We start from the raw sequence: 20,078 nt of genomic DNA, 5'->3' as shown, positions 1-20,078 counted from the left end.
TTTTCTTTGCAGATGGGAAAAATACCGATTATGCCAATTTCTATCAGGGTCTGTGGGACTGCACCGGAGATGTACCTGATGAGCTGACATTTAAGCGTGGTGATGTTATCTACATTCTCAGCAAGGTACGGCATGCTACTGAGGCTAAATGGTCGTAAAAAGAGGGAAGCACAGAAGGGCACATTCCCACAGTTCTATGGGGGGAAATTGGCACTCCCTTTCAGATCCTTTGTTTGCAATCAGATATTCGCTGCAATTAATTATTTGTCAAATGAACTGTAATCACATTTAAAACAGTTCCATGTAACAGGAATTAACTTAAAAGCATGTTTATTTACTTGTTAAATCTTGGCTAACCATTTGTTAACTAATTTAACAGGAGACAATGTGCTCTCTGCTCGTAAAAGTTAACCTTGTAGAATTTTCAAATTATCTTGTATGTTATGCTTTTCCTTTCCTGTTTTATATCTGTGACTTTTTGGGCATCTTGCTACAGTGTTCTTTTTTGTTTGTTTGTTTTTAAACGGTGCTTTCATCTTTGTATGTATATTGCAATTGTTCTGACAGCTCAGATTCTGAATCTGTTTGCTCTGGCACATTTGGACAATTTTAAAGTTACTACCTCCTTAGTTGCAAGGCACACGATGAATAGAATTCTCCTCGTCTGAAGCAATGATAAGCAGTATAAGCACAACATTTTATTTTACATTCAAGTTTCTTAATTTTTTATCGTTTCCCTTAAAAAGGAAACGAAAAAGCTCTCCTAAAGTCCATCGAAGTCTACTTCTAAAAATTAATTCAAGGAAATCTCTCTTTTCCCCACATACTTGAATAAAAAAGCTGAGCTTTCCTAGTTTTCACTAAAAAAAAACCCAACTTTAAATACATATCTCAGATGTAATTGCCATTCAGTATAATTTATGCCAAAGACATTGTAATATGCAAGTAGCAGCATGTAAGCTAAAGCCATCTGTTTGTTCTAGTTTCAAACTCTTCAGTTTTGTCACAGTCGCTTTAAATCTTCCACGATACTTTTAACTGCAGTGTTTTAGGGATAATAAATGTACAGCTCCTGTTTAAATAAATTTAAGATTTATAGGCAGATAGTCCTGTACAAAAATATAGAAGATGTATTACTAATGTAATGTGGCGATGTACGCCTTTTTGAGGTATTTCATTGTCACTTAAACTAATAACTGAATTACATTACTAAAGGCAGGATAACAGTCTTCAGTTGGACAGGCTTTCATTGAGTTATACAGCACCGAAGAATGGTACTAATAAACAACAACACCCCGTTTGCCCACCCCCCCCCCCCCAAAAAAAGAAAAAAGAAAGAAAAATAAGAAAAAGAAAAGTCCACAAATGTTTTTGCCTTTTGTGAATCGTACTTTTTCTGTTACAGGGACTAATCAAATCTTAAACTTCAGCTTGTAAGTGGAAAAACTCATTTGCTGCTCCTTCCCCCAAATAGTGAGGAATTTAATTTAAAAAATGCAACAGAATAGAAAAACAGTAGCTTAAGCTGTCGTCTGTATATCAACTGTCTTGTGGCCATGCCTTGATTAATACGTAATCAGTCCTTGAAACAGGCCTGCTGCTGTTCCAGATATATAGAGCCCTTCTGTTTGGGAATGATTTCTGCTCCAAAATAGAGCCCAGAAATTTTCAGCCATGTTTCGCTTAAAGATGGTTACAGCTTTTTTCAGAAAAAAAATGAGCGTTGGCCACTACTGTCAGCTCTGAATTTAGGGGCCTTGGAGGAGAAAGTGCCAGAAAATGATCCATCTTAACCTTCCGCTTGGTTCAGTTTCAAGGACTGATCATTTACAAGCTCTTTGTCTGCTAAGTGAAAATATGACCAAAGGAAAAGTGAGCCTGACCATCCCGAAGTGGGTCAGGACTTCTCTTCAGAAAATATTTCTTAATCCCCCTACGTTCATACGGGCCTTTGTGGCAGTCGGTAGGAATCCTTGGCGATTTTTTTACTTTTTCACACCATCTAGCGGTTGAAAGTGAGAGATGCAGGTACTGACGGGAGGTGATGCGAATAAATCCAAAATGGTGTCATAAATTCAGTTTCAGCTTGAACCTCGCCATGGCTTTATTGCCTTTCTGTCATCTGTCAGCCAGGTAGGAACATTATTCTTGGAGAAATCGCATTTTGCTGATAAGGGGGTAAGTACAGGTAGAGTAGTGTTATGGTAGGAAGGGTGAAGCTTTAACGAACTATTGAGCATATTTGTACAACACTTAATAGTTCTTTATTTTACAATGAAATATAAGCAGTATATGTTCTAATGATTGTGATAGAAGATATATATATGTATATTTCACCCAGCAGTGTTTAGGCCAAAGCAATGTACTTTTACCTGTTTTTCGAGTAACTTCAGAGAAACCGAGGGAAAAGTGACTATTGTTTTCCAGTACATGAGATCATTAGTACAACTGAAATAATTATGAACCAATTTTGCAAATATGGGCATTGATATCATTTAAATAAAGCTAGGTGAACAGTATGTTACATGCAAGTTGTAACTTAGACGAACGCTTTTTAAAAGAAGCAGCAAGATTTCGGTTTGGCAGTGTTTAATTACTAAAGTAGCTAAACCTTATGCAAATACAAATCCCTCACAATTTACTTTAAATTGAGCATCAAAAGTCAGTGTTAATGTAATGAGCATGATTTGCATGCTCACACGTGTATAATACAAATACCTATGCATTACTAATGTAATTACTGTACAAAAGTAAGTATTTGTTGTTCAGAAGATGTATTTAGAAACTATTTTAGCTATTATCTAATCATTTGTGGATGTTTAGACTGTGCATGGCAGCAGTTCTACAGACTCGTACCTACATACGTATATATGTATATATATTGTCTTTTTTCTTACTTTGAGACTAAATGTTGAGTCTTTAATTTGAGCAGAATTAGCAGAACTATAGCAATAGTACTTACTAGATTTATTTAGAAAATCAAAACAAACAAAAAAAAAAACTCAGCCTTTTTATATGAATAGATCAGTGTATTCATCACTTTAATTTATTCCTGAATATTCAAGTGACTTTTATAACTTACACTATGAATCATGTGAGCTTTCAGAAATTTGTACACCCCTCTTTCACTATGCAGTCAAAAACATTTTATGGCCCTGCTGATTGAGGGACTCATTAATAGGATTTCTTAGTTAACATTGACTATTAGAAATGCAATACTTGGGTGGCTTATTTTCTAAGATGATGATTGCTCTTAATTCCTGCTCATTTATGGGCCTGCCTTTGCTTTCAAGCCCACATGATAAATGGGAAAACAAACCATGATGTAACAATTCTTTTTATAAATCTTCCCGAGCTCTTATTCAGGAAATCAATTTCTAGTAACAAAGCCAACTGTGAGTGTTGGTAGCCGTATTCACCTGAGTGCAGCAGTTGCAGTATTTGTTTTATATGCATACTTCACGTTCAGAAACTTGATAGTTCCATCAGCCAGATGCAAGTACTAATGGAAATTTATTTAGACAGTAGCAGGCACCTGCTCTGGCAGAATTACTGACGTTCCTTAACTTTTAACCTAATTTATTTCCCCCTACATTTGTATTTATTTTTGCATGAAAGTAGGAGATAATACTTGAAAATTAGAAATTATTATTATCTCTAACTAGAATACTCCTTCCCTGTTATTATTTGAGTATGTGCTAATGTGATGTAATTCTACTCACTCTGGTGTTTATGATTCATGAACATCTCATTTATGACTGACTTTTCCTCTAGAATTTTCCATGAAAATTCTAGCTAACCCCTAAGTCAGTGGTTGCATGCTTATAGTGGGAGATTTTTGTTCTTTCAACACAACAACTGTTTGTTGAAAGGCTCAACTCATAAATACAAAACCTATATTTTATTCTCAGTGAAAAAAAGAAAGAAAGAAATCTCCATAAGTTAGATTACTGCTTCTGAAATAAAGTAAAACTTAACAGTGCAACTGCTCCATTATGCGTATGAGCATTTTGTATGTTGTGTGTTTAATTGTCATAAAGTATATTTACTCAGTATATTTAAAAAAAAAAAAGTTAAAGGCACAGTAAAATCTGAGGTGTTTTTGTGAGGCCATTATCTGGCTGACCATACAGAGAGGCATATTTAATGACGACCTTGCTTTCTGTGATTGTGCTGCCTATGTCTATGTTAGCAAATAAGGTGTACTATATATAGGGCTAAGAGCAGAGTGAAGGCCCTTCAGTGGAAGATTAATTAAGACAGACTAATGCGAAGTGACTCAAGTTCTGTTGGTTTGCATACCAATAATAAGCATTTACCTACCTGATCAGAAGAAATGTTAGCATCTTGTCATGTGGTAGAAGATAATGACCCTTCAACCAGGGGCAGCTTTGGTTCTGAAGTCAGTCTGCTTATTCTGATTGAACACTTTCCAATGGATGTCTGTTTTGTCTCATGTCATTGCAGGAAATAAAACCTAATAACGCTACCATATAGTAAATCTGAGGCTTGTATTCTTAAAGATGACTATTTTATTGCTGCCTTAAAACAACTCTACTACCTGTGAAGAAGTCTCATTCAGTTATCTAAAACATTTATCATTTTCTGCTTTTTAGAGCAAATGCTGTTCTGTGACAAAAATGCTCCCTAGTTGATAGTGTATCATTCAGCAATTACACCAAAGGAAGTTCTGAAATTTTTAGCTGGCTTCAATCTTCTGGATGAATTAGAGGTGTCTTAAAAATATTATCTTGCCAAATTGCCCCCTAGGACATTCTTTAGAAAAAAAAATAAAATCTCCGTGGTTCCCACACTTCCTTAGATCGATAGGAGAGGCTACCTAATTTAACCCCAAACAAGGCTATAAATACATTCTGCTTTCTAGTTCTATGGTTTGCAGATCTTCAGTCTGTAAATTAATATTACTTATAATGCCATGGGAGAAGGTGGGAGAAAAATCTTGAATTCATACACTTCAGCTGTGGTTTTTTTTTTTTTTAAATAAAAAAAATCCATCATTTCCTTAAAGGCATTGAATCACAATGATTTTCAGTAGCCCTTTAAAAAACAAATGCAGCAAACCAAACAAAAAACCCAACAGTGTACTGTAGGTATTGAACAGCAGGGACTAACCGCGCAAGAATGAGATGTTCTCAACTTTAACCCGAGTCAGTAGAAGTGAATATGGTGCAAAGCATCCAGAGATCCTCATTCACTCCTAGACTCTGTTTCTAATGGTGAAATGAAGACATGGAAATCCTCTTGTATATCTCGCATATCAAAATGTGCTTCTGTGTAGTAAACAAACCTTGCATTTAAAAGCCATACCTGAGAAACGGTAATATGTTCCTACTACTGCACTTCCTGCAGATGTAAAAACTTTTAAGGTCAGTATCTCATGGAGTCGTTAGATGCACACATATTGGTGCAGTGGAATGGGACAAGAAGCATCTGCTTGCAGTGTGTTCAGCTGAGAGCCCTTTCGGAGGAGCCCGTAAACCGCAATGAGATTTTTTTTTTCCTAACATTGCTGTACAGAGAGTGTTTTGCCAGCAGGTTAAGTCATAACCTGTTCCTTGCTGCCTTGTGAAATTACTTTGGTTAATAAATTTCTGCTGGGAAAAAAAAAAAAAAATCCACTCTTTTTACCAGTGGTGAAAACATAGAAGTGACTTAGAAAGCATTTGGTCATTTGTTAGGGTGGTTGTTCTGCATTACATGACATAATATATTCCACTACGGTGGTGTTTGTGTTGCAGCGGTTGTGCTGGCCTCTTCCTCCCCTCCCCTGCCAACCCTGCCTGCTGTGGTAAATGTGCTCCAGTCACATGGCAGATCGTGGCCGCACACTTGTGCATTCTCCATTCTCCTCATTGCAGTGTGGCTGGGTTTGGCCCTGCCCCCTCTCCTATCCCTCTGTTTGCCTTGGAGCAATTCATTTTGCAGTTATTGAATTTCTTTGGAGAATTATTTTCATACAGCAAGCATCACAGCACCTCTGGATCTTGATAGCATTTCTACATAAGGAGAAAGAGGCTTTGTGTTAGTAATTACCTAACATTGTCAGGAGCTGACTGCAGGCCTCTTTCTAGTGATAACAGAATAACCACATAATGTAGCTTTATAGCACATGATTAATAGAAAATAATTACACATCCTACAAAGGGATGCAATATTTCTTATAAATTGACTACAATGGTTTCCTGTAGATTAAAGGACTCTTCATTATTTTATCAGTCCTTCTGAAGTACAGTCGCTTGCCTATGTTAGCAGTGATGTTAAGAGCCAAATGCGGTGAGGGATACCAGATGGTAGGCCCAGTGGTACCTGAGATCTTAAGTTGATGCTTGCAAAAGGACTGTGCTTCCCAGCTCCTCAGAACTGATATAAAACTCGTGACTGTCTTCAGATCTTTCTGCGTTTTGAGCTGCGCTTCCCACAGATGCGGGCTTCAGAATTATATTGTACACATCACCACCAGCAGTAATAGGCATACAGGCCTCACAAGAGCAGCGTATTAACTAAATCACATCGTCTTGAAGGAGTTTATCATTGATACTATTGATAGAATCGATACAGCGGTTTGCATTTCATATGGGGCTTCAAGAAAGGAGTAGGAGACTGCCTTTGTATCTGACCAGTGAGCAGCCCTCCATGATACTGAAGACAGAGAGGAGTGGCTAGGAGTTTAGAGAAAAATGTCTGTGCTTTAATCAGTTTAAAAAGGGACTACGTCCTATTGTTCTAAAACCCGAAATTAAAGTTTTATGTTCTTGATAACCATGTATTTGTATTATCTTTTGTTCAGACTTTCATAGTCTGCAGATGGTTTAATTGGGATTCATGTTGCTCTTGAGGCCCATGTGAAGAATAGTAATGATGGAGTAAAAGCTTCTGTGTTGGAATATTGTCTGTATAGTATAATGGTTGCAGTGAATCCTTAAATTAGTTTACTAGTCTGTTACATCAACATTCATTTCATCTTCTCACTTAGCTTCGTGCCAGCACAGTAAGTGGTGTATTAGTAAGTAGCAAAACCCAGAAAGTTTTCAAAACAGCAACATGCTCTCAATTTTCATTTGAGGTGTCTGAATTGTTTTGTTTTAAAGCAATTATTTCTGAGTTCATGTAGTTGCTAAGTGGAACATTTTCAATGGATAATATAGTCCACAGGCTCTTTGTGTGCCATTTGTCATGCAATTTAATGACCACTTAACTAAGCCACTTCCCTCATTTCACGTATTGTTTGTTTTTTTGGCTGATGTCTAGCAAAACTTGCTTAATCTCTTTTGTCAGGCTCTTCATGACTTCCGTGTAACAGCTTAAAATCTTTTGTTGCTTTTTCTTGGAGAGATTTATTACTGAGATTCCAGCAGTATACGTGAGTACTGCTCCTTTCGGCAGTTTCCCACTGTAGTCTAGAAATACAGTTTGTGTATGTAACCAGTGTACTGTAAGATAAAACACAAATTTTAAACAGGCTGATCTGGAACATTATAAACTTTGGTGTCAGGGTACTGCCCAGCCTTTTAAAGATCTGGAGTGCAACACGTGCCCATGGGAAAGGTTGTGAGCAGTTCTTAACTTCTGCTCAGAGCAGATTTCTCATTGCCCATCAGGTTCAGGTACCCTCGACTTCCAGATTATCCCTACTAGTCTGTGCTGCAGTGGAAGGTGGAGTTATTTCTGCAGCTCATTTGTGAGCTTACATCATAAATGAAGGTTTTCCTGCTATTTTTCACATGGATTTTCTTGAAGCCACACTTACTGCTGGATTTTATGGGTGGCAGGATAGAACCCTTTAAATCACCAACTTCTGTTTGCACAGTGAAGAAAGAAAATGTTTAAGATTGGTGTTCAGCCTTCCACAAAAAGAAAGCAAGCGTGTGTGCCTGCCTGCCTGTGTGTGTGTTTTGGGGGAGGAAAAAAAAGAGCTTGGGCCAACATGAAAGTGAGCCATCAACAGGGCTTCATCGCAGTTACAGGGAGAGCTGAGTACATGAAGCACCTCATAGGACCCTAGAGAACTCTCCACCAGGCCAGATATGCCAGCAGCAAATCATTATAGCTCGGGCTCTAATGAAACTCCATTAACCCTTAAGCTCCACTTGACTATTAATAACCAAAAAACTTATCTGCAGTCAAAATAATAGCTTATAGTGTCATCTCAGTAGGACCATTAATTCAGAAATCCTACAGTCTTTAGCTTTTCTCATCAGAAGAGCAGTATAGCAGGGAGCAGATGTTGCTTATCAGGGATATCTGTGTCTTTTGTATTTTCCGTGTTTGTTCCAAAGTAATTTCTATCTAACTAATCATTCAATTTTTGAATGGGGTCTCTGTTTTAATAATGCTTCATTTGTAACTCAATATATGAGAGTATGCAATTTCAGCTGTTACAATTTATTGAACTGCTGTTAGGATTGATCTTAAAATATTTACCTCATAGGAAAAAAATTAAATTTGGATCCCACAATACTCTTACTTGGTATTGCTTTTGGAAGATATTATTTCTTTAAACTATTATAATTCATTTTGTTTCGTATTTATCTCACTAGGCCTAAACAAATTTCCATCTAAAGTACATTAGTCATCTGTCAGACATATGAGATCTGCTGTAGAATTTTCTACAAGCCTAAAGCAATAGTAGACGTTGTCCATAGACAGAGATTATACGTTGGACTGAAAGCATTCCCTTCGCATTTCAACAAAGTGTTATTTGAAAGAAGTTGATTTTAAGTTTCTTAGAGTTTAGCCTTGTGATGCTAAAAGAATCCCAGCTGATCCTTTGTGTCAGTGTTGTGCTGTGAGATATTGGTTACAAAGACAAGGTTTTCATGTTTGTGACGAATACGGGATGGAGAGGACAGCTATGTTCAGTTATAGGGAAATGTGGCCATAATTAAGAAATTTTCCCGAGTATGTCTAACCTTTTTAAAATGTAGCTTCTCTCTTTGCCTGCCTCGGTATGTGAATGCCTCTAACAAAAAGATATAATGTTTTAATTTTCAGTTGAAATGATAATAACTGTATGTAAGAGAAAGCAACCATAAGGAGTTGCATACAAAACTCCATTGCATTTATATCAGACTAAAGGTTAATATTGCATATTGTTTTCAATTAGGAGTACAATAGATTTGGCTGGTGGGTAGGAGAAATGAAGGGAACCATTGGCTTGGTGCCTAAAGCCTACATAATGGAGATGTATGATATTTGAGAGGCCTGGGTAAGTACATTTTAATCCAATCTTCTGTAATGGCTTGTATGTTCCCTTGTTCTCTGTTTCTTAAGTATTTCTTTCCTGGAACCTTTGTAGGAGTCCTGTTAACGTAAAGACTATGGCAAAATATATCGAAGGTTCAATTTAAGCATTTCTTCTGGGATTCTGCATGAATTATTAAGCTACCGTATACAAAAGATGATGTATTTTATAACTGCATTTCTTTTCCAGATTTTTGGGGGTAAAACAAAATTGCTGGTTAGTTCTGCTTAGTTTTGTTACTTTACTGAATATGTATGTATGTGTGCAGAGATCTATGGAAAGCGGTAGGTGTTTGGACTGAATTTTATATGTATTTCTGAGGTTTTGGGGTTAACGATGAACTTTCAACTTCTCTCTCCCTAATCAGGAGAAGCCTGCGCTTGAAATCGGGACTGGTGTGCAGCTGCAGTTTACAGACCTGACCTCTGAAAGATGAAGATCCTGCCGTACGCGTTTTGTGGTTTCAGTGAACGTGGTCAGATGGTAGCCTTGTATATATTAAACATTAAAAACTGCAATTGATCACAATTCTGAGGAAATGTTCTTTGTCCCTTTTCATAGCATTGTAATGCTAGGAAATGAAATAGATGGTAATTGACAGACGGGGCACAAGCAGTCACATAGCGCCTGTTGCTCATAAGTGTATTAGCAGCACTGTATTGCTATAGGCTCGTGTTCTAACCCACGCTGTTTGGCTCTGTGTTCCCATTACTCAGATTTAGAAAAATTAAGCTGAACTTTGAAAGTAGAAAACTATTGCTCAGTTCATACATACGTTAATTACTGGAGTAGTTCGCTGTACGTTTTTGGTGGTTTCTCTCAAAAGAAATTTCTAAGAAATTTCAAAGGAAATTTCTGTGTAATATTGTAAGTACGTCTTAAAATTGTTCTGCTTCCAAATGTGGTTTTTTGTTCATTTTCGTTCTTTAATTTTTTACACTTCAGCCAATGATTTATTTTTCTTCTGTATTTAGCATTGTTAATACGAACCAATTAGGTGACTGCAAAATGAAGGCTTGGTTCTTGTGCTGATGGACGTCAGTCTGTGTGGGGTAGCATTCTGACTTGCTGAGTTATGTGAACATTTGGCAAAGATAATGCATTAAAACACTTTCTGGTAAGCCAACATGAGCTAAATTGCAGGTGAGAACGATTTCGTAGCTGGTGATGGTGAAGTACTGTTAAAACCTGAACTTGTATAGGGCTGCTTGCAATTGTAAGGTCACATCCAGAACTCTGTAGCTAAGAGCATCATGCACACTCTCACTTGTGGACAAGGAGTTGGCCATGTCAGAGTTAATGCTTGTTTGGGAGATTTGCGTCGCTGCTAGCATGCAGGATCCTCTGTTCTGGATCCTCCCACCCCGTAATGTGTGAGGGCCGGGTGGGCGGCCTGTGTGCACTGAGCCTGGGCAGGCCCCGCACTTCTCACGTGTGTGCTCTTCGGCAGCCCTGTGCGCGTGTGGTTCGGAGGTAATGCCGAGCTAAACTCAGGGGTAGGGCCTGCAGTGAGCTCTGCTGTCGTGCGATCATTTAGCTAATTCATGGTGCTTTCTGGTACACTGGATCCTAATAGGAGTCAAACAGGGTGTGGAGTTTTTTCTTTTTCTTTTTTCTTTTTTTAAAGAAATAGTCATTTGCAATGGGCTCTGCACGTTATCAGTGAAATGTTAAAGTGATAGATTATAGTCTTCAGCTCTTTTACTACTTTAATTTATCAAGCGGACTGTGCACTGAATGCGAAGCGCTACTTTCGCGGCTGCAAAAGCCCCACTTCTGTGGCCGACACGAAATCCGCACCCCGAGATGCCTTCTCTCCGCGACGCCGCCTCCCCCTGGGTTGGGGGTCAGTAGGGCACGGCCGACCCCCGCCGCGCCACGCCGCGCCTCACAGCCTGGCCGGCAGGTGGCAGCAAAGCGTCGCGTCGCGGCCCGGCCCTCCTGCGGGCTGCCCGGGAGAGGGCGCCCTTCCCCCGGCCATGGGCCCGGCCCTGCGGCGGAGGGCCTTTGTCCGGGCCGGTAGTGCCCCCTCCTCGGGAGCAGGGCGGGAGGCGAGCTGCCTCGAGGTCCAAAGAAGAAAGTCGCTCGGAGCGTCACGGATAAAGCAGCGGATGGACTTCGCTTTCAATCCGTGCAAATACCATCACCTTTTTTGGAGGAAAAAACCTCCGCCGGTGCTACTTCGCGCAAAACTCAAGGTTAAAAACGCCGACTGCCTTATTGTCGTTGTTAGCTCAGGTCTCTCTCTCTGCCCGTTCTGTGAAATGCGGCGGTAAGGCCCGTTTTGCACGGCTTTTCGCTGGCTTATTTGCTCTGCTCTGCGTCTGTGCTGCGCTGCCATTAGATCTTACAGTAATGTTCTACTCTGCAAATTTTTAAGGTTCAAATAAAGTTTAATTGTTTGCAAACTGTTATGATGCTAATAATTCAACAGCCTGCTGTGTTACTAATGAAATTACTTTGTTATGATTAATTTGGAAAATAGTGTGTTGATTGTAGTAATTAAGCACAACAAGGTGAAGTAAATGATTCTAATGCCATCTGGCCTCCAGACTGAATGAAGAAATGAAATGGGGCTGTCATCTGAATTTATTCATAGAAGTAAGGGCAATACAAGTGCTTCTTACAGCACAGGCCCCAGATACAATCGTGCCACCCTGGTGGTTTTTCATGTAACTTCATGCTAAGAATAACCAGCCCAAATATTTTGTAGACGCACAGAACCATAGCATGGCTTGGGTTGGGTTGGAAGGGACCTTAAAGATCATCCAGTTCCAATCCCCTGCCATGGGCACGGCTGTCGCCCACCAGCTCAGGCTGCCCATGGCCCCATCCAACCTGGCCTTCCACCACATCCAGGGTTGGGATGCCCACAGCTTCTCTGGACAGCCCGTGCCAGGGCCTCACCACCCTACGAGTAAAGGATTTCCTTCTAACATCTAACATTTCACCAGCACCTGGTTGCGGTGTACCCCTTGTACAGAGTGCCACTAACTACGTGCACCAGCTCCGCTGTCAGCTCTGTGGATGAGATCTGGAGAGGTGTGCACACCAGCTCACCTTTTGCTCCTCTCCTAATGGTGAAAGCTTTCACTGTCTGGAATTAAGCAGAACATGAATGCTGATTAATATTGCACTCTGTGTTTAAAGCCAAAAGCATAAACTTTGTTCTTTTTGGCTCTGCAGTCGCTGTGTGACGCAGCATTAGGAGCGTAGAGAATAACCCTTTAGAGCCTGGTCCATGAGCTGCTGCAACTGAGAAGCCGTTCAATCCAATTGCTTCTGGATCAGGCTCCCGGAATAGTGACCCAAAACCAGGCACTACAGTTTCAAAATGCCTTCTCCTGAATGCTCATTCTCAAAGACGTGCGGTCATTTCCATAACCTGAACTAAACAAAAGAGGTGCACTGAATTCCCTGTAGCCAAAAGGTAGAAATGTAGTTTTTCTATCTCAGGTAAAGAAAGATGGAGTCGCGGATGTCAGTGAGTCTCCTGGTTTGATGAGGCTCACCGGGGTCTGTAGGAAAGCTGTAAAATATTAAAGCCTGGGATGAAAATATCCAGGTAGATGACAAAGGCTCAGCTGCATGAGCCACTTGATGTTTCTCTCATCTCTTTCTCTCAAATTGATGAAAAATTTATTACTATGGAAACTGTGGGAATAAGTGTATGCACGGCAACCCTGTAAACAACTTTTCCACTTTACACAGCACAGCGTGCTCATAAACGATAGGACCTTTGCTTACCAGTGTTTTTTTGAACCTGACAGATCTTAAACAAATGTCTGCTTAAGTCTATTTTTATTAGGAAAGAACACCAACATTTTGCTCAGTGAACGTCCCTGTTTTAGAGTGCATTTCCCCTCTGGTGAGGGGCCAACACCAGCCAACTTCACGGCTTTGAAACTGTGGATTCAAGCTGAGCATAAGGATACCACTTCATGCTTCTGGGGTTAAAATGCGACTTGGGCAGCCTGTCCTTCCTACAGGGAGAAATAAAGGGAGGCCACGGTGGAGACAGGATGTGCAGCTCAGAGGGGTGATGCCGTTCTTAGCCACCATATGCTAAGGAACGCGTGTTTCTTTTTTTCCTCCTTTCTGTTGTAGAGCAGAACAGGCAGCGATGAGCTGTAAACCACTGTATTATATCCTTTAATGGATTAGTTTGGGAAGGATGTTGTAATAGGATCTAGGCAATCCTGTTTGGAATTGTTAGTCCAAACCACCCGATTCGAATTCACAGGGAGCGGGGTCCAAAGCAAAGCGGAGGAGTAATTGCTGCGCCCAAAAGGTGTGCCAAGATGTATTAAATTTAAAACCAGAGATAGCAGCTTCTTTACACCCTGTTGGGAGGAGCAAGTCTTCATTAACAGGGAAAAAGCTAAAAACCCAGCATCTCCCTGTAGCAGTGTGTGTGGGAATAGAGCGCGGTGGTGTGGGCAGGCTGAGAAGAGCTCCTGACAGGTGAAGGCAGCTTCAAACGCCGCTAAAAACTCTCTCTGCTATTTGTTTTTCTTTTTCTTTTCTTTTTTCTTTTTTATTTTTTTGCTATAGCACACTGATGTGTTGGAGCTTTTATCCTCAAGCAGTCTCAGTGTCTCGTGACGTGTAGAACGAACCTCCTTTCATCTACCGCTGTAAAGCAAGTGCTACTCCATAAAGGTTTTTGCTGGCTAATGAGCTTTTTACGGCAATCCTTTAAAGTTTATGCTGTGAGATGAAAAAAATTCCATGTTCAGTTACTGCGGGAGGATTTATGTTGGCGGAAGGGAACGGCCAGTTTGGCCACTTTGTCTGCTGTAATTGCTTGCGTATTTGTAAATACTGCCATGGGATTTTCAGCGGCCATCGGTAATTGGGATTTTAGTTTTGTGCTACAAGACGGGGTGTGTGGCACCACACAGCTGACCCCGTGCAGAACCGCTTGGGTTAAAAGCTAAAGCATTACACAGGATCATTATCAATCTTTCAAACGCCAGCAAGCATGGAAGTGTGCCTTGGCAGTCTCCCACCCAAGAGCTGACATGGCCCAACGCTGCTTTTTAATAGTCAAATCTAATGGGGTCAGCATGCGCAGAGCAGAGCACAGACAGTCTGACAGGCGTGGGCAACGCGGCTTGTTCGGTGGCAGTCTTCAGCCTCTGAGACTTATTTCAGTTTGGGAAGGGAAAAGATGAAATCTGTATACAGCTGTGTGTTGTCAGGGATGCGAGGGACCTCCTTCCTCTGCCGCTCTGTTGCAGTAGGACTGCCATTCTTGTGCTTAAATTAAAAGCAGCCAGGCGTGAGTGCACGTGTATGTGTGGGAAGGAGTGGGCTTTATTGTATATTCACCTACAATCATGTTTTCATGCTGGTTTCTCCGTTCTGAAGGGTCCGTATGTCTGCTTGCTCGTAACAGTCACAGTACCTTTTCTAGCGAAATGTGGTACTTCTAGCTTTTTAAAAACTTGTATTTCTAGTAGTTTAAAGCCTCTATTTTAGAAACTTCCCCTCTCTCTTGTCCCCCATTTCCCACTGTGATCGTGCTGTCAGTGCAGCAGTCAGGTGCCTGGTATCAAACACTCCTTGTCCTTTAAAACACTGTTTTTTTGTTTGTCTCTACCGGTAAAATACTCCAGGCTTATTTTTTGCAATGCATTTCTCCCTGTTTTCAAGCTAATTTTAGACTTGGTTTTAAGGCCTCAGACTGAAAAAGAAGGAGGAAGTAATCTATGCATCTAAATTTCTAATACATAACAACCCCCCAGAAAAACCCACAAAACAATAGGCAACCCAAATTATTAAAGATCAGAGCTGCTTCTGAAAGGCTATAAACTAGCTAGATTCCTATCCATCCATTCTTTTGTGCTTCTGAGGCTGGCACATTAGGGATGATGTGGGTACCCACCCGCTCCAATTTGCTCAGACTGCCCATTCAGCTTCTTAATGCCTTCTGATAGCCACCCAGGGTCACCTATAGTTCATTATCGACTCCTGGCTTGAGTATGACCAGAATTGCCTTCCCTCTAATGTGTCTGGTGCTGCTTCGAAGGCAGCATTCAGAGCATCTGCTCTGTGAGCTTTGTGCGTTTTTCATAAGGTGAGTGAAACTTCAAAGTGAAAAGGCATCATCTACTGTAACCTCTCTCCGTAAGCCATGTTCAGGACTTATTGCCCTTCTGTAAATACTCTGTTTTCACTGCACGCCTGCACCCATTTACTTATATAAAATTTGGAAGGGGTGAACGTGTGCTTTAAGGTGCCTTCTTGAAACACCCCATTTTTACAGAGTAGGATTAAACTGATGTTTCAGGAGCATGGTAAGAAAATGCCTGCTTGAGAAAATGAGCTGGCATCTGCAGCGGTAGTTGGCCTGCATGAGGCTTAGGCAAGCAGCAGAGAACGAAGACCTATGTGGTTGGCCCTGCGCTGAAAATTGATCCTTACTGCCCTACGTTCAATATCACCTTGGGCCCTTCAGCTGCAGCACTGCTACGAACGTCTCTAATGAGGTTGGTGAGCCAGCAATTTGTGCAGATGCTCGTCCATCAGGCGCGGATCGGGATTTTGAATGATAGCCCAGCAGCGTATGACGTCGTGATGTGCCACGTTCTCATTTACGTGCCCTGTCTGTTGGACAAGCTGGGGGCTCCAAGAAGCTCTTGGGGTGCATTTCATTCTGTGGTAACGAATGCATTTCAGTGGAATTCTATTTTGCTCACTCTGGATGATGTTCCGCATATTAAAGAGGTAGTAGTGAAAAATACTTGGGTGCCATGACGTTTCAGACCTGGGGACTCTGTGTTGTGATCGTTCAGCCTGAAACTGGCCGGGCTGACTTGATAGGGATCATTGTACGGAGTACCGACCAGCTTCTGCGAGCATATTTATTTCATTTGGCAGACAGTGTTTGGTTATTAATTAATTGTATTTCAGGCAATTATTTCAATAATTTTGTCTAAAAATAACAGTAGACATGCTGTTTGCTGAACATATTAACTGAAATTACAATAGCTGTTCAGACTGCATTCATCACAATACTTATTAGCGTCTGCCCTTCCTATGTCTGTTGGCTCTTGAATGTTCTTATCCCGAGTGTTGTCATTTCTGCTGGTATTACAAAAAAAAAAAGGAATGAAATGGGGGCAGTTGTCAATGCCACAAGCACCTTCTGTCTTTTACACGGTGTGCTTTTTGAAAACAGAGTCAGTTCTGCATGTACAGTGTGAAACAAGGGAATTTAGCCATGTGACTCCCCCTTAACCTCAATGAAAGCTGCGTAGGTAAATCTTAATTTGAGGGCACAGTATTAACTCCCTATTGACAATAGTAAGCATTCAGCCACGTAATTCCCTTGACTTCACCGTGCTCCTAAAACTGCTTGCTAATGTGAAATGAAGGATTTAAAAGCGAGTTGTTAGTGTTGTGGGAAGTAGATTTTGTGATTTAAAGAAGAGCCCCAACCATGAGTTAGCCACCTGGGTGCGTGTGGGAGGCCAAATTATCTGTGTAGTTACTCTGGGTGTTCAAAATGCCCTGGTGTATGGCACTTAAATACCAGGAGTACCACAGACACAGTGAATGACTTTGGCGGTTCTGGTCTCCATCTGCCCAGCGAAGATCTCCACGGAGTAAGATACCTCTTGTAACCAGATGGAAGCATTTTACACACTGCCCACTTCTGATTCCCCATTCATATACACTCGTGGGCCGTAGGCTCTGGGCTGTTTACTGATCATGCCAGGATTAATAGGGGCTTACGCTTCCAAAAACAACACAGGCACACAGCCCTGTGTTAGTGTAATGAAAAGTTGTGCTTGACCCTGTCTACCTCACTGTCCCCTCTCTTCTACTGATTCTAGGGGCAGACGTCATCACCGCCTTCAGCAACCTCTATTACAGACAGCTGCCAACTGCAGATGAATGCTTTGGCTGTGCCTCCCTCCTTCCAGCCGAAGAGTAAGTGTGTAATAATGAGGATTTATCTTGTTATATGGGTATATTGACACAGAATTATAACATCCGTGTGCGGGCCACTGACAGTTCCCACATATTCTGTTTTCTCTAGGCCAAATTTATTGCTCTCATAATTAAGTCCAGTTCTGAGGACTTAATGGAGTTGCGTGTTCTGAAGGTAGCAGGAAATAAGGCTTTTTGCAGCCACCAGCCCACGTACCGGCTGCGCCGGTGCAATTCTGCCCCAGGCACCATTCCTCAGCCCCTCCACAGCGCCTTCCCATTGATGGCTGGCTGACATGGGGCAGGGATGGGGAAGGAACTCCAAAGCGGTCACTGTTATCGTTGGCTCCATCTCACGTTAGGAATGCCTGAGTGACCTTTTGTTTGCAGTCAGGCTTACAGCCGTGGGTTGCTAAATGGGATCGTGTTAATCATCAGATGACACGGAGCAAGAACAGGCTTACATTGCTCGCAGGTGGGTGCGGATCAGGCGCAAGGTGAGGCTGTGCAAGGGCAGGGCAGCGAAGCGTTGGGCTGGTTGCCTGGGGAGCTCTGCAATTTCCATTTCTGGAGGACTGTGAGAACTTGCGGGGAATGAACTCACCTGTGAGGAATGGCATAACCACGGGGCTTCCTGCCTGCTCAGTGACCTCTCCCGGGCTGCTTCAGCCCAGCCTCCTTCAGTGCTGTGAGCCAGCCTCGAGCTGACACTGCACTGCAATAGCAGAATAAATACACGTCTGGTCACGGCTGTTCTTTGACTGACACATTGAAAACGCCGCTGTTGTTGAGTTGACGTGTTCCTAATTCCCTCCAACTCCACAGGATCCGAGCAGCAAGCATGTTCCCCAGTTCCCTCCTGACAAATGTGGCAGTCCCCTGCCTCTGCAATTAGTTTGGCCCACAGGTCCATATCTGTTGAAAAGTTAAGGGTTTCTTTCAGGTGTCACGTGCCTCCCTGTGCCTCAAGGGCTCCGTGCCTGTACCCAGTATTAAGACACTGCTGAGTACGTGAAAAATGGTGTTTATTCTAATTGCCATGGAGAGCATTTCACTCATGCATTTTTAAGCAAAATAGCTGCAATTTTGAATTTCATCCATTCGTGCACCTCAGGTATTTAAATTTCATTTGTCGCTTTGGAGTCTCAGTGTCTTATGAAGTAAAGAAAAAGGTAAAAATAGCCTCTGGTTTTGTCCGTTTCTTCCTCCATAGAACAGACAGGGATTTTTTCCTTGAGGGTCCGCTCAAGGAAATCGCTGCATTTTCATCCTTACAAAAGGCTTTGGAGCAGGTCCACCCGTACAGATAGTCCTCTTTTTTTCTCATCTCCTTTAATTGAATGTATGACATATTTAATTCTGGCAGTGTTCTTTATCTCTGTGAGAAGTCCTTTTAATTCACTGTGTAAGAAAGTGTTCTGTGATGTGGCTACCTGATTTTATTGAAACTCTCATGTCGGGAAAAAAAAAATCACTGCCTTCCCTGTCAAAACTGACAGTAATTACGAGTCCAAATATATAGCTGTGATTGACTTGTAAAACCAAATCTGTAATATTTCAAGTTTGCACGTTGGCTTGTGCAGCTTTCAGGAAATACAACCCAGCGTTTTCCTTGCAAACTGACGTCTCTTTATCCATTTCTTTTATCGCCTTTGTTTTTATTTGTAAGGGCGGGGAGCAGACAGCATTTATATAGCACGTACTGGATGGTGTTTAGCAAGTCTGCTTCTGGGGAAAAATAGCGTTCTTTCTGGCTAAGCACAGCTACAGGAAAATCAGGGTGGTTTCAGCACATGGCTCCTTTTATGTGCTCCTCTTTGCGCGTAGTCTGTCAGCAATAAATACTGTGTATTGATTGCTTAATTGTAATGGAAACATACTTGGGCAGGGCAGCATTATAGCCTATTTACTGCCTTAATTTTTAAAGAGTTTTTAAATTTTAAAATGGATGTTTCCCTCAGCGTGGTGCTGCGCTCTCCTGTGCAGAGCTGCTATGGAAGGGACTTTCTCACCCAGTCCGTGCACTCAGAGCTCCTTCTGTTCCGGCTGCCTTCCTTTCCCCTACACTTATAAACCCAGAAGGATCTGTAACTGCTGTTCATCTTCTGTTAGCATACGTGAAATTCACATCAGAACAGAACAATTGTTTTAGATTAATTAACAGATAAGCCAAAAGTAGGCTTCGGTAGAGAATTCATATTTTTTTCCAGATTAATTGAAAGAGTTTAACTTGTTTACTTGCCTAAAAAATCAAATGTGTGCGAGAGCTGCCTGGTTAATAATGGACATTTCTGAGGAGTGGTAGTGAAAAGTGATCCTCGTTTGGCTGAAGGAAAAAAGGCACCTGCGCATCAAATGAGTGTGTAAACCAAATGCTGACCTAAAAGTCCTAAGTGTCCTAAAAGTGAACCAATAGCAGTGTGTGGAGGAATAGTAATAATAAAAAGAGAAGTCTTTATTTTAAATACCACATTATCATTTAGCTGACATACAAGAAAATAAATGAGTGTTGAGATGATAAGAACGAACAGCTACAAAGAGGCACTTCGGAGTGGTATTCACAGTGTTGTATATTGTTTCAAATGTACAATACCAAATTATTTTGGAACAGAAAAGATGAAATTTTTTTATAGGTCAAAATATTCTCCATTTTAATCTTTCATTTCAAGGCTGGTATTTGGATGGTGTTGCTGTTGGGCTTCCAGTTTTTCTTTCTCTCTTCCTTTCTCTTTCTTCCTTTCCTTCCTTCTCTTTTTCCTTCGTTCCTTCACTCTTTTCTTTCTCTCTTTCTCTCCTTCTCTCTTTCTTTCTCTCTTTCTCTTCTTCTCTCTTTTTTCTCTTTTTTCTCTTTTTTCTCTTTCTCTCTCTCTTTTTC

General features: G+C 41.2%; 2 protein-coding genes across 5 annotated transcripts in view; both read left to right on the top strand.

Moving 5' to 3' along the window:
- The window catches only part of SKAP2 (src kinase associated phosphoprotein 2), a 108,654-nt gene extending 98,864 nt beyond the window's left edge, over positions 1 to 9,790 (top strand). For all 4 annotated transcript variants that reach the window (XM_004939360.5, XM_040696534.2, XM_046937937.1 and 1 more), the window contains 3 exons: positions 13 to 125; positions 9,125 to 9,226; positions 9,630 to 9,790. In XM_004939360.5, coding sequence (XP_004939417.1) covers positions 13 to 125; positions 9,125 to 9,217 — 206 coding nt within the window. In that variant the 3' untranslated portion in view covers positions 9,218 to 9,226; positions 9,630 to 9,790. The remainder of the gene's footprint in view (positions 1 to 12; positions 126 to 9,124; positions 9,227 to 9,629) is intronic.
- A 365-nt stretch (positions 9,791 to 10,155) lies between these two features.
- The window catches only part of LOC121110067, an 18,035-nt gene continuing 8,112 nt past the window's right edge, over positions 10,156 to 20,078 (top strand). Inside the window, exons 1-2 of the mRNA XM_046937939.1 lie at positions 10,156 to 11,460; positions 17,107 to 17,203. Of these exons, the coding sequence (XP_046793895.1) occupies positions 11,242 to 11,460; positions 17,107 to 17,203 (316 nt within the window). The 5' untranslated portion in view covers positions 10,156 to 11,241. The remainder of the gene's footprint in view (positions 11,461 to 17,106; positions 17,204 to 20,078) is intronic.

This window comes from Gallus gallus, chromosome 2, assembly GCF_016699485.2.
Source record: "Gallus gallus isolate bGalGal1 chromosome 2, bGalGal1.mat.broiler.GRCg7b, whole genome shotgun sequence".
NCBI classification, from domain to species: Eukaryota; Metazoa; Chordata; class Aves; order Galliformes; family Phasianidae; genus Gallus; species Gallus gallus.
The sequence above is the reverse complement of the archived record's forward strand: the minus strand, read 5'-3'. Positions and strand labels throughout refer to the sequence as shown.